Source organism: Eupeodes corollae, chromosome 3, assembly GCF_945859685.1.
Source record: "Eupeodes corollae chromosome 3, idEupCoro1.1, whole genome shotgun sequence".
Lineage (NCBI taxonomy): Eukaryota > Metazoa > Arthropoda > Insecta > Diptera > Syrphidae > Eupeodes > Eupeodes corollae.
The window spans coordinates 79650823-79674458 of record NC_079149.1 but is presented as its reverse complement, the minus strand read 5'-3'; the positions used below and the strand labels follow the sequence as shown (position 1 = coordinate 79674458).

The window sequence follows — 23636 nt, the reverse complement described above, 5'->3', positions numbered from 1 at the left end:
TTAAAAATTCCCAACACAAAATATCCCACTTCCAATATCAATGGAATGATGTTTATGCGCTATATACATTTCCATTAGGTTCTACTTTCACGTTCTCTTCATCTCCATCTACGTTAGTTATTTCGCAGACAAAGTTTTATGTACCTAATTTATAACAAGTGAAATATTTGAAATTTGGATATTTATGAAATTCAACTTAATTTCTTTAGATTGATAGTAATAGTAAGCAGTTTTTGAGTTGTTGCTCGTATACTTAATTGATTAGATCTATTATTTTGTGTTAACCAGTTTAAGTAATAACTTTTTAAGTTTACACAACACGAAAATTTGATTCACTTTAAAGTGGAAAAGTTCCGCGTGCATGTTTTACCTTCAGCGAAGGTTGGTTCGGACGAAATATTAGTTTTCATTTAGTTTAAATTAATTGAAAAATAAATAATAATGACAATGGATACAGCAAAGTTGGAAAAAATGAAAGTTGCCGAACTCAGAAATGAGTTGCAAATTCGTGGCTTAGATACAAAAGGTGTTAAAGCTGTACTTATTGAACGGTTGAAAGCCGCCATTGATAATAAAACTCCTGTTGGTGAGTAGAAGAAAAATACAAATTTTCATGAAAATTATTCGATGTAATAGGTATTACTTTAAGAAATTATTAAAATTTATTTTTCTAATAAAAAAAAATAGTATTTTTAAATATATTTTCCTTAGCGTGTTCTTTTATTTAGTAGTGTATAGAAAATGTGATTATGACGTCACTAAAAGATTATCACTTTTATTAACAACCCTTAAAATGGTGTATAGGTGCATTAAGAAGGAATGCGTAGAGTATGTATTATTTTCCTTAACTTCCAAATTATAAAAACAAAAAATTGGCGGCAACGACATATCTTATGTGAGGATTTTTGCATTAGCGAAACACGCGTATGTTTTGAAATTGTTTTAACAGTTAGATAGGGGTCTCAGAAGGGGTGTTAACATATTAAATTGATAAAATCATAAAAAATGCATTTTTTAATTTAAACCTAATAGTTATGTAAATCGCCGGCTATTAAGAGTTTAAAATTCCTTTTTTTGGATCTGCCCCCGCTCATACAACTGCGTTGCTCCGCTGAGGGTTAAAGGTAGAACAATTATCTTAAGCAAAAGCTTTTGAATTAGAATTTTGCCTTCTTACTTACATTCAAAGGTCTCTTAAATCCTCTTATTGCTTTTTTTGTTTATACACTTTACAAGTTATATATTTATTTATTTTGTTGCAATATTTGCTTTTAAGGCTCCATCTCGCAAAACGAAAGTTGTTTATATATTAACAAGTCAAAATCTGACAAAAAGTCGAGTCTTATTTGGGTCATTTGAAGGTACATATACAGTGGTGGACAAGAATGAAAAAAATGAGTTGTATGTTTTTACCGAAAAGATCATTGCACAAGTTATACCTGTAAAAAATGAATTGACAAATTTGTTAAAACAACTTCTTTTACCTGGACATTAGTTCAGCACACTAAGTTTTAGATGGATAACTTGTAATGTATGCAACTTACCATTCCTTATTTGGTAGAGAATCTTTTGTTTTTTATGACTGCACTGATTCTTCTAGACCAACTTTCAATGAAAGCCACGCATTGTTGTCTTGGAATGTCATAATTCTTGCAAATTTTTCGTCTTTCTTTTTTCAATTTGATATTCCACATCATTCCAAAAATGTTTGATCGGATTAAGATCGGGTGATTGCGCTTGGCCCTTTAGAACGTTAATTTTATTGACCTCTAAGCAAATTTTGACAAGTTGTGATTTGAGCTTAGGGCCATTATCATCCATAAATCTCCATCGAAGTGGTAAATTTTCTTCTGAAAATGGAATCATATGGTGTATCCGGCTACTTTTGCACATATGTTGGTCCATTTTTGTGTCAATTTTTACTATAGGACCAACACCGTGCCAGGAAAATGTAGACCAGACCATAACATTCCCACCACGATGTTTGACCATTCTAAAAGTATATAGAGGATTGCGTTGCATATTCTGTGTACGCCATACATACTTTTTGACATCTGAACCAAACCGACAGAATTTAGATTTGTTGCTCCAAAGCACGTTTTTCCAAAAACTGAGTGGTTTGTTCAAATTTGTTTTTGCAAACTCTAATCTGGCTTTCAAGTTTTTTTTTTTTTAAACGAGTGGCTTTCGTTGGGCAGGGCAACCACGTACATTTTGTTTATTTAATCGACGGATTTGCGGATGGCACTGGAGCTCTGAAACGGATCTTTGGCTGACAAACGATAAATTAATTGTGGTGTGGTCTTCCCTTTACGAGGACAGTGCTCGATGTTTTGAATGGTTCGAAATTCTTCAAAATGCAGAAGCGCGTTGTAAACCATTTTTTGCAGCACTCCAACAGATTGGATATGTCAGAAAGTGTCCTTTTCTTATCTTTGGTCTTTAAAATTATTTTTTGTTATCTTCTTAGCACTATTGTTTTTTTGCCATGACTTTTTAAGTAAATTTTGATTTATTTAATAACTTGATATTAACATATGGATTACCTCGAAATGTGCACTTTTGTTCAACTAAACGGATTAATGTCCAGCTAAAAATAATTTGAATTACAAACTTATGAAGTTTTCTCAAAACGCAAACAAATTTATTTATTAAGAGTAACAGTTTTGAGTTTTTAATGTGACTGTCAATAACTACATGCAATTAAAAGTTGCTTAGAACAAACTTACACAAGTAAAATAACGATATTTCTTATCTTCTTCAAACGTGCTAACTTTTTGTCTACCACTGTATGCAGGTAAATATTTGATTTCCGATTTTTGAAAATCTAGTAAATTCCAACATATCAATCATTAAATGACACGCAAGGAGAATTTATAGTCATTATGATTAAGCGTTTTGCATAAATCTTTATCCAAAAAGATAGGCTGATTTTCCTTGACGAAACTCTTGCAAGTTTTCATTAATATTTTGACCAGCATTTACACGAAAAACCTATTTCTTATTCTTTTTGATTTCTAAGTTTATAGGAGATATTATTACAAAACACACTAATAGAAACTATATTTAAAACGAAGGTAAAAAAAGGCACAAATGAATAATTCCCTTTATATTTTTTTTTAAATGTATGAGGTTCAAACATCCAAATTACAAAAAGTTGTAATCATTATTTTGTAATGTTATTCAAAACAGTAAGGGTGTTAAATAAAAAAGTCGTCAGCTTTGGTTCGCATCTTTTATTTAGACATGGGACTTTTTGGAAGCGACTTACTTGAACATTCCTGCCTATAAACCTCGTTTTGAAATCATTTTATTCATTTTTAAAATTATTTTATTCATTCTTCGAAACCTCTAGAAATGCAGAACTATGCATTTCAGGAGTACAACACAAGCTATTGTGATCAAATTGTAGAGACTAAATACATAAATTACCGGAGTTTTTTGCGGATGCGGATGTTTTTTTAACGCTTTTTTCAAATTCGAAAATAGCAACAGCACGGCATACTATACCATGATCAATAAAAACGACCCTTTCACCCTTAGTAAATATTTTAAATTAAAAAATCTCGGTCCCAAGTAGGCGACGACAAAAGCAACAACAAGTCATATGCAATGGTCACAGAGGATATAAAAGCTCTTGCTAAGTGGCCAAAGGACAGTTTATTTTTATATATTAAATATAAAAGTGATACAAATACAGAACATAAATGCCGCCACCAACAAAAAGCAGCATCTGGATCTATTTTAATGTAAATAAAAATGATCCTGACAAGTCCGAATCCAAAATATGTCGTAAAACATACTCACGAAAAGGACGCACGACTTCTTTGTTGTAAAACCACTTGAAGTCAAACCACCCAGAAGAGTTTGTTTTATTTGAGAGCGCCAACAACTAAAATCTTTTTTTTTTTTTAAAGAAAGAAGATGGAGGTATGATATTTTTTTATAAACATAAAACAAAGGCTTGCTTCAGAAGCGATATGGAAATGATGCTAGATTCATCAACTGAAAACGAAGGTGAAGGAGAATCTGATAACGCTAGTCATGAAGCACTTATCCGAAGGGAGTTAGCATGTTACCGAAATAAAAAAAGACTAGAATTGGATAATAATCCACTTGATTGGTGGAAAGTAAATCGAACATACTTTAAAGTTGCACTGAGGTATTTATCATTTTCACCAGCCAGTGTTCCCAGCGAACAACTATTTAGCGGAGCTGGATTAATAAACGATCCACTAAGAAACAGATTAAAGTCTGAGAAGGCTGCAATCTTGCTTTTTTTTAAATATAACTCACCCATTTTTATTTAATTATTAAACGCAAACATAATAAATACAATTTTCCTTTATTAAAGGACTTAAAATTGTTTTTATGTAATACATTCTAAAATCCGCATCCGCGGATATGAGTCCCAAAAAATCCGCATCCGCCTCCGCGGATGTCAAAATTTGTACATCCGCAATAACCCTGGTAGAGAACCAGTGACTTACAACTCTCAACCATTTCTTTGAGCGAGTAATGTAACGGCATTGAAGACCCACAGTTTTTATGCTAAACCCCAAAGAATAATATGAAAAGGCATTTTCCGTAAGTATTACTTTTCGATGATTTGTTAATTCCTCGCAAGATACATTAGAAGTAAAGAAACTTATATTTGGACCAACCCCACCATCAATTAGAGTTTAACTCAAGGGATCAACCCCTTCTTACAAACTTCAAGGGGAGTGTACGATAAGTGTACAAATTTGATAACGGCATTCTTCGGCTCTGTCTCGATATAAACTTTCCAATAAATATGTGCAGTTCAGACCTTATGAGAGAGCTTTTCTCCGCATAAGAGCATCTGTAATGGTTATAATGCTGAATTGCAATCCTTTGTGTGTTTGCACATAATTTTGGGTACTTGGTTATTAAAAGCAAAATTGCAGTTGCCGCTTTTTGTTTCACAGATTTGTTAGAATAAAATTAAAAAGGACGACTAAAAATTTGAACAGGGGTTTATATGATTAGATTTTCGAGCGCATGCGTTGTAAATAAATGTTTAAATAAAAATGTCTTCAAATTTAAAGAATTTAAGCGCAAAGAAATAGTTGAGGCAACAAACATGAACATTGAAAGACCAAGATACAAGCTGTTCAACAAGCCTTCGATATTTTGTCGGTTTCAGAACAAATTGTTCGCAATCTAATAAAATACAAGATCAATTTATTTCAATTGTCATATACCTAAGAATCTTGAAAATTTCAGGATTTTCACAGTTAAGGCTTTGGGTTCCCAGGTGTTATTATTTGTGACACCGTATTTAGGAATGGAATTTGTAAAAACAATTTCTTTATTTTTTATACTAAATAATGGATGGTAGATTTTAGATATGATTCGTATCAAAGATTTTGTAGTTTAATAATATGGAGCACGGAAACTCCTTGTTGGAAAATCTATCTATAGTATAGTAGGATCTTACACGAATAACATAAAAGTTAGAGTAGAATCTTACTATGGATGGCTTTTTGACATTTATACGAGTCTCGATGGATCTTATCTGATTTCGTTCAATGTTGGTACGATTGATATTGCATTTGTATCTTGATGGCTGTGTTCGTTGAGTAGTTGTGCATTTGGAATCATTTGTGTTTTCCATTGAGGAAAAACCAATCTATTGTTAGTGAAAATGGACTAACTGGGCTTATTTTGCAAGAGAAAACAATAGAAAAGATATTTATGTTTTGCTATGTTTCAACCAAAGGTTTATCTCAGTTTAGATTAAATACATTTTTTTGGTGTTTCCACTGCACAAGAAGGTTTAAAAATGATTAAGTTTGACAGCACTTTCTAAAATGCAAATAGTGTGTCGATGTTTTCGATGTGTGAATTGCAAGTGAGATAGTTTGATTCGTAAACAATGAAGAACTGATTAGTTCAGAACCATATAAGAATACCTACCCCATGTCTATTTTTTTCTTTTGTAATTTGATTAAAACAGAACTATATTTTTTGTACACAAACATGCAAATAAACGGACCATAATGCATTATCTGTAAAACCAACTCCTCCATACAGGTTTTTCTTCACAAATTTTGACTCGTCTCCGATCCCCAAAGGGATTCGAGCCGAATCAAGCTCATTTCAGGTATATAAACGAGCTTCAAGTTAATGTAGTAGTCTACGAAAAAACTACCTCCTCAATTTCCAGATGTTTTCTTACCATTTCTTCTTGAAAATTGTCCATTTTGTTAGTAACGTCTACCGACGTTAGATTTGTTACCCAACTGAGGTAAAATTGTTTTTTTTTTTGTTTGCAAGTTCGTTACCTGTTCAGTCGCTATGGCCCGGCACCCAAATAAGGTAAATGTTTAACTGTTCTGCCATCTCTTCAAGAGATGATCCACAGTTTTGGACTGTTATTGAGTTGATAGAGACAGAGTCAATTGCTTTTATGGCAACTTGACTATCTGAAAAGATGCGTATATCGTTGGCCGATATCACGTTTTCTTTAAACTAAGAGACGCTTTTTTTTGACGGCCAGAAGTTCTGTCTGGAAAATGCTACAGTGATTGGGATGATGAAATGAATGACATAGATTTATTCTATCTGAAAACACACCTATTAGATCCATCTGTGCATAAGTGCTTCGCTTCGTCTTCCAAAAATGACCCATACTCCAAGGTAGATGTGGAAAAGAGATGAGCATTTGAAATTTTTTGTTAAATTGTTGGTGCGTCCAGCGCAGTCCACCATACTGCTACACCATATGTATCGGTATATGCAAGGTGTTGGTAGGCTAAGCTGGAATTATAATATCTGTCCCATCAAATTTGTATGAATCAAAGCTTTTTCGTTTTTCAAAAAACGGTATGGGTACCAAGGAGACGATGTTTTCGGTTACGCCGTGTCGCGTGTTGAACCATTTTAATATTTCCTCTCTCAAAAAGAAAGTTTAATTATTTTTCTGTATAAAAATTCATGAAAATCGACAAATTTTTGACGTGTTACTCGGTACTTCCAGCTTAATATTATATTATATATATACTAGTTCTTCATAATCCTAAGATTGAAATCCTTTAACACTTTCGTAAGAATGTTTAAATGTTATTATTTATACATTTTAACATACTTAATCTCTGTTTTTAGTTGTTTTCGATAACAATCAGAAAAAGCATATCTTAAACCCTTCTTAACATTATAATATTGCTAATTATATTAAAATTTTGTTTATATACAGAAGGGGGCACTTCTGAAATCACTGAAATTTCAACACCAAGCAGGCGAAGTAGAAGAACTCGTTCTATGACGCGTTCTCCGTCACCATCCCCAGTTAAAAAAACTGAGCCAACGCTCGAACCGCTAATTGAAGAAGACAAAACAGAGACCATAACGTCAGAATTGAAAGACGATGAAGATACTGTTAAATCTGAAGAGAAGTCACAATCATCTATTGAAAAAGACGAAGATGAAAAACTAAACATTGACGAAGATGAACAAAAGAACGAGGAGGATGTGGAAATGAATGAGGAGGATGTAGAAATGAATGAAGATAATGAAGTTGACGGTCCATGTGCTAAGACCGAAAGTAATGACAAATCGTCAACTTCTGTTTCTGAAAGTCTTTTAGAAAGTAGTGAATCTGACAAGAAAAAAGACGAGACGATGGATGTCGACAAGACTCTAGAAATAAAAAAGGGAGAAGAATCTCCTAAAGTTAAGGTTTCTAAAGAAGAAGATAAGGAAAAACTTTCCGAGAAAAAAGAAAAACGTTTAAGCCGGAAGAGATCTCATTCAAAGTCTAGATCTCGATCCAAATCAAGATCAAGATCTAGAACAAGAGATCGAAGTCGCAGTAGGTCACGGTCGAAAAATTCACGTTCCCGATCTCCAAATGTCAAAAGAAGTACAAGTCGATCTAAAAATGTAGATGAGTCGATAAATGAAGAGGATGAACCAGTAATTGAAGACAAGCAATTTGGCCTAAGTTGGTGTAAGTTTAATTGACTTTGTTTGTTTTAAATTTTAAATCGATAATCAAATGTTACTTTTTTCTTGTTTTAGTTGATTCCGATTTACATCTTACAATTGATCCAGTGACCTTTACTTCGGCGAAACCAATGTTTCAAGACATATATTCTTTAGTATGGTCTGGAGCTCGCGCAAACTACGGAGTACGTGAAGGAAAAGTTTGTTTTGAAGTGCGCTTGGCTGAAGAGACAACTACTAATCAGTTTAAAGATGAACCTTTTATAAGAGGCTTACGTTGTGGATTTTCAACGACAAAGACCAGTCTCATGTTGGGAGAAGAGGAAAATTCTTTTGCTTATTGTGAAAGTGGCAAAAAAGCTTTGAACAAAGAATTCATGGATTATGCTAAACCATTAAAATTAGATGATGTTGTCGGTTGTTATTTGGATTTAGACAGCACGCCTTGCACTATTCAGTTCACTTTAAATGGTGAAGAACAAGGAACGGCATTTGAATTCAACAAAGAAATACTCGAAGATGAAGACGCTCTATTTCCTCACATCCTTATAAAAGGTTACGAGGTTTCAGTAAACTTTGCTGACAGTGAGAACCTGCTCGGTAATGTGGAACGTCCAAAACGTATGCGGAAAAGAGAAAATCCTCGCAAAGATAGCTGCAAATCCGAGGAAGCCAGCGCAAAGGATAACAGTAATACTGAGGATAATTGGGAAGTGGTAGATGAAGCTAAAATGGACGACAATGAGAATGATGATGAAAAGAAGGAAGAAAGTGTCACAGATGACAAAGAATCCAATAAGGGTGAAGAAAAAGAAAATGATGAAGAAATATCACAGAAAGACGTATCCGTTGAAGAAAAAGTCGACAAAGATGAAGACAAAGAAGAAAACAAAGAAGATAACAAAGAAGAAAACAAAGATGAATCTAATGAAAACAAAGATGAATCTAAAGAAAACAAAGATGAATCTGATGAAAACAAAGAGGATATCAAGGAAGATGAAACGGAATCTTGCTCAAATCCTACTAAAAATGAAGAAAAGGAGGATGAGAAGAATGAAGAGAACAATAAGGCATTGGCTGAAGATGCAAAAGAAAATGGACACGTAACTTCAGACACCAATAAAAAAAGTAGGAATTCGAAGGATTCGAATCCTGATTATGTTATGGAGGAAATTGAGCCTGAAGAGAGGGAGGAAGTTATTCTGTTATCTGGGTATGAATTAATTGCCCTAACGCCAGAAGATAAATTCATTAGCGGTCCACAAAGACCTGATAGTCGCAAGGAATGTGAAGTTTACCTTTTAGTTGGATTACCTGGATCAGGAAAAACCTACTGGGCTCTTAACCATATTAAAGAAAATCCCGAGAAGCGGTATCACACCATAGGAGCTGATGACCTAATTTCGAAAATGACGGTAAAGGCATAATTTTAAATTTTGTATTTCCTTTTTTTTAGCTTAAAGAGTTCTTATGCGAATGATGAAACTTAAAGCAACGCGAATGTTGAATGATTATATTAATTATTATTCAAAGAACAGTATTAGTTAATATATTTTCGGAATAATTTAAGCCCTAAATACTGTTAAACTCCAAGTCTATCCTCTCTCTTAGATTGATGGCAAACCTCGAAAACCTCTTCACAAAGGCAATTGGGACAAAGTGTACGAATTGTGTTTACAAAGTTTATCCGCACTGGAAGAAATAGCAACTAAAAGACGTCGAAATTACATTCTCGATCAGGTATGATAAAAATTAATACTCATTTGTGCAAATACTAATTTTAAGCACAACTAGCTTTGTATAAATGAAAAGAATCGTTATAAATAAGTTAAGGCAGTGACAATCAGACTTAAAAATGAATAGATTTGAAAAAAATTATAATAATTGAAGAACGGTTCATTAAAAAATGTTGGGTAGGCAGGGACTAGATCACTTTAATACAAACGGTATGTAGATGCTATTTTTAAGATTACTTCCTCTATTATATTTGTAGAGAAAAGTATAAACATCTATGGTATAATCATATGTTTGACATTTGGTGATTTAGTTTTTAGCATTTAATTTTGTTTAGTCTTTAATTTGAACTGCAAATTGTTGAAAGTAAGGAAACGAAATGGGCGTAAAATTGGTTGTTTCAATAATAATTTTTGTAATCAGTTATTCTTCATATATATGTGAGGTTGAATTTGTATCGAAAAGAGATTTGAATAATAGTTTGTCTTATGTTTAAACATCCCAATGAAAGGATTTGACAAAAATATTTCACATTTTAATCGAAGTATGTGAACAATATAAAAAACATACTAAAACGTTATGGTTTCGCCATTATATACTAATTGCTAATAAACTCGAAAGAAACAGTTCCGTAAGAAAAGTTAATAATTATTCAAACAAATTACTTATTTCATAGGAACTCAACTTTAGTACCATTGCTTACAACAAAATAGCTCATTTTCATTTTAAGTCATTCTGTTTACTAGCTAAGCAGTCATTATAAATTGAGTTTCCCAAAGAGCAAACCGTTGCTATAGCAATAGCTAAAATTGACAACATTAAAGGTAAATTTAGAAATCAGTATTTTGAATACAATTAGTGCAAGTGCACCTATGTTAGTACACGGAAATTTGGACTCAGAGAAAACTTAATATCATCTATCTCGCACTGCACATAAACGCTTATTTTAAATTTTCATTTTTATTTTTTTGTTTAAACAAGCTCAAACAAGAAAAGATTCGTTTGATCGTCATCAGGAGGGTCATTTCATAAAACGATAATCGTTAGACGATAGCGTTTCGACGATAGTCTCACTTCACGTAAGACGATAATCTTCAAAGTGATATCGTCAAAACGAGAGAGTTTGCACGATAGCTAAGTAGGTATCGTTTGCTATCAATTTCCATTAATAACTCAGCAAATTGAAGTAAAAAAGTTTCGGTGTAGTTTAACAATAAATTTGCCAGACGGTTGTTGTTCTACATTACATAAATAATGTATATACCTTCAATATTAAAATTTGCTGTAACTATTGAAAATTTGGGGCGGAGGAACATTTGTATATTCGACACAAAGCACTAATCCAAGTTAGTTTTGGAAGCAAAAAATATTTTGAATCCAAGTTATGTTCCCTGTGGATAAAATAGAGTCTTCACTTCCTTCCCTTGTACAAAATTGGGTTTATTACTGCAGCTGATTTACAAAAATATCAGACATTGGACAAACATTTCGATAATATAGTTTTATCTTCGGCGGCAACAAATGAAAACACAAAAACAAACAATACATTTTTTGCAATTTTTTAAAATTTCCCATAGAGAAAAACCAAGTTCAATAACATTTTCAAGTTATTGAACAAGCATTATCTTTCACTGAGTTCATTTTGACATTTCAGTCATAGTATAATATACTCAACGAACTTATTCTGAAAACGATTGAACGAGACGATAGTGATAAAGTTTCGTGAAGAAAATTATTGACGATATCGTTAATGATAATCGTTTTGACGATTATCGTTTCGGAAATTACGGAATGACTCCTCAGATGTTAAGTGTTAAAATTGTTTTAAAATGTTCCTTCACTTTTTGTTGGCGTTACTTAGATAGAAGGTGGCATATTATTTCCAAATAAATTTTGTCCAGTAAAATTTTGAAAAAAAAATCACGGTCTTCCTTCGGTCCATAGTTTAGTTTAAGTTTTATTATTTGTTTAGCCCAGAATGGGACAAGTGCCTTCACACTTGTTTTCCATAAGTTCTATATTAACAGAGCCATTTTAATATATTTTTCAGAACGCTCAAATGAAACGCTCGTCAACAGAAAAAGCATGGAAAGGCGTACAGCCCTATTCCGCTATTCACGTGGATAGTATATTCGATTCCCTTTTAAACTGCCTTTGCATTCTGCTATCCATCGTTTAAACTACATTATCCTAAACCAATTTGACATTCACAAAAACAGCTGTGACAACCTTGAGAATGTTGGATAAATACAAATATTAAGTTTAATGAATCCACTTGTTTATTTTTTGGAAATATATAGTATTGGACTTTTTATTCCAATTGTTGACAAAGGAATAAGAGAATCCTCAAAAGAGAGAGCCGGAGAAAAGTTAGAAAGTAAAAAAAACTCAGCTACGTCTTGCATTGGTGGTTATAGGAGATTGAGTCTGTCTCTTAGGCTATAGTCCAAAATTCTCGGAGGTTTTCGTGTTGTCGTTTTGCATTATTTTTTGCAATATCTATTTAATTTCATTATAGAAATTATTGTTGGAAATTGTTCCTTGTATGTCGTTCTTCCCCTTAAAATGTTAATAATCTTTTATTTATAAAAAATTATTTTAAATTAAGCAATAAATTAGTTTTTACTTACATTTTGTAACAACAATCACCAAACCAGACATCAAATGAAAAATCCGCTGCAATTCTTATGCGGATCTGAATTGTATAGAATAAATGCGTTCAAGTGAATAGAAGAATATAGCGCAGCATTACAGAAGTTACCGACATACAGTGGACATCCAGTATAACGAATGATATAATGTTCGAGGTCATTCTCTATATCGAGAGCGTTCGTTATATCGATCGACTTTTCCATTTAAAAAAATGTTGATGAATAACACTAGCCTTAGCCTTTAGTATAGCACCACTTATGGGAATGTGTTTCTCTCTTTGTCTAAGAAACCATTTGTACAGCCGATTTTCCATATTAGAAAACTCTCCCTTTCGCATAGATTTAGGTTGTAGAGAGCCATTGTGTGTCAAGTTCAGGTTCTTCAAGATTTTTGTGCGACTTTTCTTAATCCCACATATTGTTGATTTTGGCACACGGAATTTTATTGAAATTTCCTTAAGTGAAACGCCTTTGTTGCACTCATCAATAATTTTGACTTTGTATTAATGAAAGCCGAGTACGTTGAGATTTTGTATTCATTTTAATATTTTGTACACAAAACTAAATCTACAAAATTATTACGGAGCGTTTCAACCAGACGAGACTTTAAACAACAAAAAACACTATTTAACTGCTAACATTATCTTGCCGTCATGTCATTGAATATGTGTTTGTAAGACCGTACATAAAATTCAAAACTGCATAGCGATAGACAAACCAAAAAATAAGAATTCTGACAAAAATGTTTTAGTAGGCGATGCGAAGACTAAACGAAAAACAGAAAGCTTGTTACAGTTTTGAACCTTTGGCGCACACATATACATATGTACGAGAATAAACTTATGTGTTGACATAAAAATATATGCACAGATCCCAATGGCAAGAAAAAAAATAATTTTAAGGCAATATATATACGCGTTCGTTATATCGGATAGCAAATTTTTATCATCGTTCGTTATTTAGAGATGTTAATGTAAATTTCAAAAGCGTTCGTTATATCGCAAATTCGCTATATCGGGCATTCGTTATATTGGACGTCCACTGTATACAGTTTTACTCCGAATGAATAGCAAAATAGTGATTAGTGAAAATTCAAAAAAAAAAATCCCCCCCGATGAATAGCAGAATAGGGGTGGTAATCAAATTAATTGTGAAGTAACACTGCGTTATATCAATATTTAAACACAAACAGAAAATGACCTCTTAAGCGTCAATATAGTGAAAAACTCATTGTTGTGAAAACACTTTCTTTAGGCCTTTTTTTCATTTCTGAATTGAATGTTGTAATATTTCCTGAATGTAGAGGTCATTTTAATTTTTCTATCTCAATTTCATTTGTTTCTTAATTAATTTGTTAGTTTAGTTCGAATATATAATATATATTCAAGTAAGATTGAGTGAAGAAATTAGTATGTAGGTGTACAAAATTGCAAATGTAATGAAGGGTTATACATTTTGAACGCTCACCTATTAATTAGCAGCAAATTAATTTGTTACCTTTGATGTCAAAGGCCTCTTCTTTCTTCAATGGAAAAGCAATAATCATGGCATAAGCCCTCGGAGTTTGATAAATCAATGTTATCCAATTTTTTATTTCAAAGATTTCCTTTTAAATATCCATGCAACAAGCCTGACTCAATAGTGATTTTTTTTATTTATTGAAAGTAACCAAACTATTATGAATAGGAAGTAATACATTTTGTAACCAAACTATTATGAATAGGAAGTAATACATTTTGTATGTATGTATTTTATTATTATTTCCAAATTTTAGCTAAGAAAATATGATTTTGGGGAAAACAACAATTGCATATTTGACTTTCATTTCATTACAAATTATATTCCAATACGCCCATACATGTATATTTATGTCTTATATAAAAAAATATAAATAAAAAACGAATCTTTTCTGTGTGATTTAAACATTCACTCAAATTATATCATACACTTGACAAAAAGAAAAATTATTTCATTTTATATTATTAGGAATATTATTTACATATTTATATAAGAAGTTTTAAAGTATTTTTGCATATTATTCAAAAATAAGACCAAATAATGAAATGCTAAGAAATTAAATAGTATTTGTTTAACAATGTATGTACTTTGTAATAGAATTAGGTAGACTTTCGCATATATGTTACAGTTTTTGTTGTTATTAGTTTTTTTCTTCTATGTGCTAAATTATATTTTTTAATGCTTTAATAGCAGAATCTGAACGCCCCCGGAACCGTCTGTAGTCTTTTCAACAGATTTTCAATGAGTTTGGTTGCTCGAAAAATTACTGCCAATGAATGTAAAACTAACATTTTCTTAAGATATTCTGAGATAAAACCTTCGCCAAATCTTTAGATATTCTGAGATAAAACCTTCGACTTAAACAACGCCAAAAATAGTATATTTATGGGGTCCTTCTCAGCCTCTCACGATTCGTAAGGGACTCAAACTGGTTCCATTGAGCTAATTAAGAAGCCTCATGTGGTGTCACAAGTCCTTTAAACTGGCCTAAGTGTGTCCGTTTCCATCTTGGACAGACACTTTAACCTAACCTAACCTATGGGGTCCTTCTAATTTTAACAATGAAATTACCTTAAGTATGTATATTTTTATATCGATCTAACACAGAAATATTGTGATCCTAATTTAGTTTAAATTGTGTCAGATGTTAAAACTGCGATCAGAATTTCAAAACCTAAAAGTACACAACAAAAATTATAACAAAAACTTAACACAAATAGTATAAGTAGTTAAAAGGCAATAGCCAAAAAATTTCAATAAAATATTTAATATTAAAACCTTATTTTTATCAAAGTTGCTTTATTTATTCTTTTTTATACTATTACTGTATTGGCTTCACATGAATCCCATCATAGAAAAAAAATATTTTATGTGATATATTTTTTATACCGTATTTTATAATTATAAACATAAGTACTTTATTATTATATATACAAATTAATTATTTAAAACGACGTACTACGAATTATACAAATTTTGTAATTGCAAAATAAGAATGTGAGACTGCGCTACGCAGATTAAATGCCATTTCATCTGTAATTAGTAATTAGTAAACGATTGTGTATCGTTTAAAAACAAAATACTACAAAAAAGTTCAACATACGAATATCAACACTATTTTGCCTCTCCCATCCAAATATTATAGACAAATGCATTCGCATCTGCACAGCGACGTAAAATGAAAGGTTTTGGAGACTTCAAACGCAATGCTGTTGTATGCATACCAACTGAAGAAGAATTAAAAAAGCGCAACCAGTTGAAAACAGAGGCAGGCACTGAAAATACAATTAAAGAATCAACACTTAATAACTTAAAAGGTAATTATTATTGCAAACAAAAAGCAATCAGAAAGTGGGTAGAAATAAAATAATTTTCCTATTTTTAAAAATGTTATCTTATTAAATAAAATTATGTTATTTATTTTAAATATATATATAAAAAAAGAACAATTAATGTTTCATTACAGGTAAATATAGTTATAGATCATTTAATTAAAACGAAAAAGATATTTAATTTTTATTTTAGTGATCTCATTCAAAAATATGTTTTATTAAATTTCTTTAATATCATAAAAGGTATTTTGAATTCCAAAGTCTAAGGTATATAAAGTATCTAAAATATGTGTTTCATTAAAGAAGTGCTATGATCTAATTTCAAGTGAAAACAAATATTAATTTATTTAAAAAAAAAACTTATTTTTCAAACAAAGTCCTACTCAATCGATGTTGTGCAAATCAAACTTTGTATGAGTGTATACCCAAAAAATTGTTTAAACTTTCTGGACAATACACCAGATTGATTGATGAAAAATACTTCATCATTTTATGTCATTTTCTTTTGAATTATTTACTACTGTTTTTGAATGTATCTTATCATCGTTTGTTGTTGTTTCGGTTGCTGTTCATATTTTTCGATTTGCAAAATCAATTTCTTCAGAAATCAATACAAGTAAACCGAAACGAATTCAAGGTACATGAATTGACTTTTCAATTTAACACAAAAAACAAGAATTCGAAATTGAATATAAAAACAATAGTACAATTTCAAAACAAGTGTTTTTTTTGTCTAACGGTTAAGGATATTTCTTCTTGAGCTATACTGAAGTAACAAATCACTGGCTTCCCTAAACGAACTTCAAATTTCTTCCAAAATTTCATACACCATCATGTAACAAGGGTAGTTTTTATTAAAACAAGTTTTCGTTTTGTTTGGCATTTTAGAAATTACTTATTTGCTATAAATTGTTATGGAAATTCCTGATTTTTATGGCAATACCACTTGGATACAATTAAATTGTTTGTGTCAAGTGAGAAAAGTGAGAAAGGCAAAACAAATATTTTATACTGCTTCGAACATAAACGTACGAAGAAGAAACATTACACATTAGTAGCTAAGACTATTAGAAAGACAAATGACAACAGACCACCATAGATTCTTGATAATTTCGGTGATCGACGAGAACCGATAATTATCATTGACTAAGCCATTGCCTGAATGATATGTCTAGTAAAATGATTTTTGGAAGGATTATATATATAAAATGGGTGTCATTTTTTGATTCTATTGATTCCTAAAAGTGTATACATTCTATCCTTGCATTTTGACCAATTTTTTTTAACTTAAAATACATAAACTTTCTGATTTATCAGCACCAAAATTGATGCGGATTAAATTAATATAAGTTTGCCAAAGCGAAATTAGCCTTTTTGTTTCGTACTGTAATGTACTCAATGGTGGACTACATTTGTTTTTATTTATTTGACCAGTGTTCTTAGAGTGATGTACACTTTTACTAGTGAACTTGGAGTTACCTTTTTGTTGTGCAAATAACATTTTACTATTATGAATCATATCTTGGTTTTAACTCTATAAAAGTTGGGTTATCTACGGAATTAAAAGAAAAATAGATAAGAATTTCATCTAATTTTTCAATCAAATACAAACAATTTTGACCCAAGCTATTATGCATCACTATTTTTCGAACAAGTCAATTGTCTGCAAATTGAAGTAAGTTATATTAACTTATCTGTCTTCCTTCATAAACTCTATGATGAGTTTTTAAAAAGAATTTTAATTTAAAACTATCTAATATCTGTTATCAATATCACTATATATTTTCTCATCATTAAATTACCAATCAAACATTTAAAAGTCGTGTTAATAAGTTGTTTTGAAAAATGTATTTGTGTTCATCGGTTTCTCTAAAACAAACTTTTTGTTTTGAATTATTATAATTTTTTGTCATTGAATATTTTCAGCGAGTTTCACCTTACCATCACTTGAATTTGGTTGGTTTGACAACATCATTTATACTGATTTAAAGGACGATGAAGCCAAGGATGAAGTAAAGCGTTACAACGAAAAAGGCAGCAAAGATATTGATGCCTCGCGTGACAAACGACCCCGTCGTGATAATCGGCAACGTGATGACAGACGACGGTACGAGGATCGTCGTCGTGACGATTTCAGAGGTTCCCGCTGGAAGGGCAACAACCACGATCGCCGCGGAAGTTCAGGAAATCGTTGGGGTCCACCATCCCGTGGATCATCTGCTCCTTGGCGCGATGATCGGGGATATGGTGGAGGCGGTGGCAGTCGATCATATGACAATCGCAATAACAGATACAGCAGTGGAGGTTCTCAAAATTGGGTTAGCAATAATCGCAATCGGTATGATGATCGATTTAGTGGTCGCTCAGGAGGAAACAGTAGCGGTGGAGGTGGTAGAAACTATGATTCATACGGTGGTGGATCAAGAGATTACAGAGACCGCGGTCGGGACCGTAATGGAGACGGAGGAGAGAGCGGAAGTCGTCGCGAAAGTAATTATCGTTCAGGAAATAATCAGCGGGATTTTCGGTCTGGCCACCGCGACAATCGTATAGAAGATAGTCGCGGTGGCTTTGAGCGATCGAAGTACTCTTCGAATGAAGATGGCTATGGCTATCATAAGTCAAGTGGACATGTAAGATTAAATAATCATACAAAAATATGTGACTTTGTATATTAAAAAAAAAAAAAAACATTTCTTATTCCAGCAAAATAGTTCATCGCAGAGTAAATGGGGTCAAATGCAGGGAAGTGGAAATTGGGTAGGTCAGCAACAAATGCAACAACATGAATATTGGAGTTACGATCAATCACAAGGTTCGTTAAAAACTAGATTTAAAAAAAGGAAAATATTAATAATAATTTGTTTTACAGGCTATGGAAACCAACAGCAAGCACAATGGCCAATAAATAGTGCTGATCCCAGGCAACAGCAGTGGGCCAATTGGTACCAGGTATATTTCTTAATAATTCTTTAACAACACTTGATATAATACTTGTTTTACATTGCAAATCACTATTCATGTTTCAAAAACAAAAATTCAGGATCTTATTTTGACTAGCGAATTGAAGTTTTCTACTCACTTTAGAGGTGTTGTCAAACAAATATCAAAAATAACAATCGATTTGTGCAAACGATAACGCCAAACATTACTTTAAACAGAATTTTTATGAAAATAGAGTGATATGTGTACATTTCTGATGGTCGACTTTCCCTATGTGGAACTTGGTACTAATTGTTTTAAGGAGAACTCTAGCAGAAACTACGTAGTTAGATTTAAAGTTAATAGTCATTTCGAATTTAAGAAATCATCGCAGTAATGGCTTGCAAAATGGTATACAAAAATTAAAAATCTGTGTACAGATACACAACCGGAATAGGAAACCACACAACCTGAAAGATGGTGTAGAGCAGGGGTCGGCAAGTAGTTTTAAGTGCGATCCAGATACCAGGTTGAAAATATTTTAATAGAGGTCAAAAAACAAAAAAGTTTTGTAGTTTTTATTTTGCTTCATTTAAGTAACTGTAAGATTAATGAAAAACTATAACGATGGTATTGCAGGGAAATATCTTCTTGAAGGTCAATTTATTCCAATTCTAATGAAGCTTTAGAAAGACTGAATAACTTCGCAGCCAATTTAACTTTTTCCAATACATGTAGCTTACTACAAAAAGCGGACACGCTTTGTATTAAATCACATTTTAATTTCCCATTTACGTTACTAAATGTTAAGTTCATATTAATATTTCAGAAAATCTCTTAGAAAAACCAAAGCTTTTTTTATTATGAACTGAGTGTTTCCTTGCTTCCGTCGTATCCAAGTTTTCCAAGAAGGAAATAACTTGTTCTTTAATCATTCAGAAACGTTCAATAATATGACCTTTACTTAGCCAACGAATATTATTGGGTTGCAGTAAGTCCGAATACGCCGACGTTTCACATTCACAATGAAACTTTTTTTTTTGAAATTGTTAATAAGTTCTTTCGTAATGTCGCTTTAAACAATAGCTCGGTCTCCATCTAGATGACCATAGTTGCGTATTTAGAGTTGAGTGATGAAAACTCTCCGGGACGGAGAGTTGGTTTTCATGCGCTCTGTACAACCCGTACAGCTTGTTTCGTCTTCTCTTCCTGTAGACTTTCTTGAGGTTGAATGGGCTTATGCAATTTTTGATTGATGACAATCTAAGTGAACGAATTTTATCTATGTACATAAGGTGATTCTCAAATTGGTAGCTGTAAAAAAAAATGTGGTAATTTTCCAAAAAATATATTGTTTCTGACTAGGGATGCCAAACGCTCACACTGAAATATTTAAATATTTTCTCAGTTATCTTTTTTAGTTTAAAAAAAAAAAACATACTTGTCACCGACAAAGCTAAGCTTACGACATTCGAAAAAAAGGAAAGTAAATATTTGATACTTTTATTAAGATATTTTATAGATTCACTTTATAATTTCATAGTCAATTTAACTATCAAAAATGTGATATCACTTATTGAATTAGTCGATTCCACCTCTGGTCTAAAGCCAAACTAATAAAGATCATGTTGTTGATGAGGGGCTTTAGACGTTCGCATATTAGGGCAGTTGCTGAAGTTTAGGAGGTCTATTTTTTAGACAGAATTTGACTCTATTTGGCATAAAGCTCTTATCTTTAAGTTAATAAGGTTGAACTGTCCTAAAGCTCTCATTAGATTGATTCAAGAACTGCGTCTATTGTCATTGGATTGGAGTTTTCATATCCTTTCCCAGTACTCTTAGGAGTTGCTCAAGGAACATTACTTGGACCAAAACTATTTAATGTATTTTTAAATGACATGCCTTTTTGTAACTCTGAATCCGAACTTCTGTATGCAGATGACACAAAAGTTTTTGCTGCTGCTGTAAGGCCAAAAAAATTACAAAATGCTTTACCTAGTTTAACTTCGTATTTGAAATCTTGGGGATTAAAAAAAACTGAAAAATGTGGGCTAACTTGTTTCAGGAACTCCTCCTTACTTCCTTTAAAGCATCTATCCCATAGTACTAAAATTCTGATGTATTGATAAGACCTTTAATCTCGTATGGTTTTAGTACCTGGTTCTCTATTCCTCCAATGGCAGCAAATGATGTACTTACTTTACCTTTTTATAAAAAAGGCACATTGAACGTTCTTCGAGGATAATATTGTTTTTATTTTGTATATTGAACAAAAAAGAGACATATATAAAAATGTATTGTATACCTTTTTTTATAATACATAGTTGGTATAGCCGTTGAATTAAATTAAATTAATTTTCTATTATTTGTATTTGTTTGAATAAATCAAAAGTTTCTTGTTCTAATTTTTTAAATTATATTTCGAACTAAGGAATTGCTCTTACTATATTTATTACAAACTCAAAAAACCTGATAGGAAATAAAATTCTTTTATATTCGTAGCTTGCATATGGAATGCATCTTTTGTTATTTAGTTTTAAGTTCTTAGTTTATTAGTTTTAAGTTTATTTTAAGTAGTGAACGTGTGTCGGAAGCAAACACACGATTATATTAATGAAATACATTCTTGAAGTATGTATGCATATATAGTTATTTAAAAATGTTTAAACTATTCTTTTATTAAACATTTTTGAATATGCCAGACATATTAATGAAGTCGGCAGGATAATGAATTTTAAGACTCAATAAAGAAAACTGAACTGATCATGTCCAACAGCGGAATTCATTTCATCAGTTCAGTTTGTAGGAGTAGTAATTCCATCTTTTCAGCATTGAATGTAGTTCTGCTATGATATTTCAACCTTCCATTCGAGGTTTATGTTTTTTGTGAATTCCGTTTCACCTGCTCGTAAAACTTTGGAATTTCATTTCTGTTTCTCAAACATGGCAAAAAAGCTTCTGCTTCTCAAGCATCGCAAATAGGCAGTGATGCCCAATCACTACCAACGAATTTGACGTTTGTGAATTTACCCTTTATATTACATTCTTGTCATCAAGATATTCGTTCTTCTGTTGTCATTTTCTTTCTTTCTTTTATTTCGTTCACCCGCACACAAATATTAATAAAAATCGCCATTTGATAAAAAAAAATTGTATTCAATAGCCACGCTACTTCAAAAATACAAACATTAATTATCTGGAAGGAGCAGTAAGAAATGCAAATCATAAAAGTTGAAATCGTTTTGAACTTCCAAACCAAAACTTTTGCAATTTTGTTTTTGAAATGAAGTAAAACCGTATATTTAGGGAAAAAGTTTGTAATTGTTTGTATTTGTGTATAAAAAAACTAAAAATCGGCAAGGTTAATTATATTGAAATTATATTCTTATTTTCAGAACAACCCACAGCAACAACAGCAAAGCACCATGATTCCTGATAATACCAATCAACAATATTGGTCCCAGTACTCATATCCCAACCAAGGCGGCACCACCGTTATGAGCTCGCATTCCTCCGTGGATGGATCTTTAAAGAAATAAAATTAGCAGAAAAGATCAAAATCAGCGCTCATTAAAAATATCTTATAGAAATTTATTCTGTATATTTTTAATATTCTAACAAAACACTAATATACACCTAAAAAAATTGATTTTCGTTTTTCAAATTTGCGAGTGCATATAAAAATGCACCAAAAATGTTTATATATTTCTTTTTTACTATTCATTACAATATTATCTTCTTATTACAATTATCTTACAATAAGATAAAATTGATAAAAAGTACAAGTATTTCTAAATAAACAGAAATATACATAATTTAAAAATATTAGTATACAAAAGTCTTACAGTTGCTAATAAGCTTATTCTTAAATTACAATAGTGTATTTTTTTTCTATTTTAAAGTACGATAGTGTTTTTTTTGTTTGTTTCTATTTTAAAATCAATATTTTTTGCTGGATACAATGATTTAAAATATACAAAAACAAGTTAAATTAAACATAAACATGCATATTGATTAGAAGATACTTTGATTTTTTAAACTAACTAGGTTATGTTTTGTCCAATTTGAGTAGAACATTCTACATTTTAAAATAAACTTACTTTCTTATTTAACCCATGGTTTTTTAATTCTTTATATAAACAAATGTATGTCTTATACATATGTACACGGATTGATTAAACAAAATCTGAAAGGAATACAAAAAAGACTAAACTTAAAAATGTATAATGAGTAAAAAATCTTAAATACACATTTCATTTCAAAAGTAAACAAATAATTTAAAAAGTAGTGTTTTACTTACATATGGTGCAAACAATGTGTAATTATTACAACAATATCCATTTTTCTCATATAGTCTTTGATATAGAATTTAAAATTTGATAATAGGAACTTGATCATATTATGTTTGTCCCCTGAAGCTGGAAAACAACTGGCGAAACGGAGATGGATTAGTTTTATTTTATTATTAATCACATCCAACTGATTGATCATCAAAGCTCAAGAAACAAAAAAAAAATTTTCACACAATTTAAAATTTGGTTTAACGCAAACGTGTGTAAATTGTTTGGAAAATATATGATTTTAACAATGATGGTCGCGAAAAAACAATAAATTTTCAAAAATATTTGCTTCATTACTACTTTCGAGTTGCTAAAATGTAAGCCTAAGTTTTCATGAAATAGCTGGAAAGTCGAACAATAATTGAAGAACTCGATTTATGAAAAAAAAAACTAATAACGATCGGCGGGTGCTTTATGGGCGCCCAATCAATATAAGTCGTACAATAGTTGAAGAACTCGATTTCTAAAAAAAATCTAATAACGATCATCGGGTGCTTTATGCTTTTGCTTTTGTCATTCTTACCCTTTAAACGAAATGAGAAGTAGTAGCAGATAAGAAAATCACTGTAAAGCAAACTGCCATTAAAATCGTTAACAGATTAAGAAAAGGTCAGTGTTTTTTTTATTGTAGGATTTTAAGGTACGAACCCAGAAAATTACAACAGAAAAAA

The 23636-nt window shown here is 31.5% G+C and overlaps 1 protein-coding gene and 1 long non-coding RNA gene across 2 annotated transcripts; one reads left to right on the top strand and one right to left on the bottom strand.

Moving 5' to 3' along the window:
- The first annotated feature begins 112 nt into the window (after nt 1–112).
- On the top strand, nt 113–22274 carry LOC129948975 (heterogeneous nuclear ribonucleoprotein U-like protein 2). The gene is made up of 9 exons (XM_056060142.1): nt 113–586; nt 7220–7972; nt 8044–9383; nt 9580–9708; nt 15517–15688; nt 17630–18336; nt 18410–18518; nt 18576–18655; nt 22021–22274. Exons 1-9 carry the CDS (start codon nt 442–444, stop codon nt 22162–22164), a joined length of 3579 nt encoding a protein of 1192 aa, XP_055916117.1. The 5' UTR covers nt 113–441; the 3' UTR covers nt 22165–22274.
- Nucleotides 20406–20954, bottom strand: LOC129948976 (uncharacterized). Its single transcript, XR_008781988.1, has 2 exons — nt 20539–20954; nt 20406–20499 (listed from the first exon to the last, which is right to left on the bottom strand). It is a non-coding gene; the product is annotated as an uncharacterized LOC129948976 (long non-coding RNA).
- Nucleotides 22275–23636: the final 1362 nt, after the last annotated feature.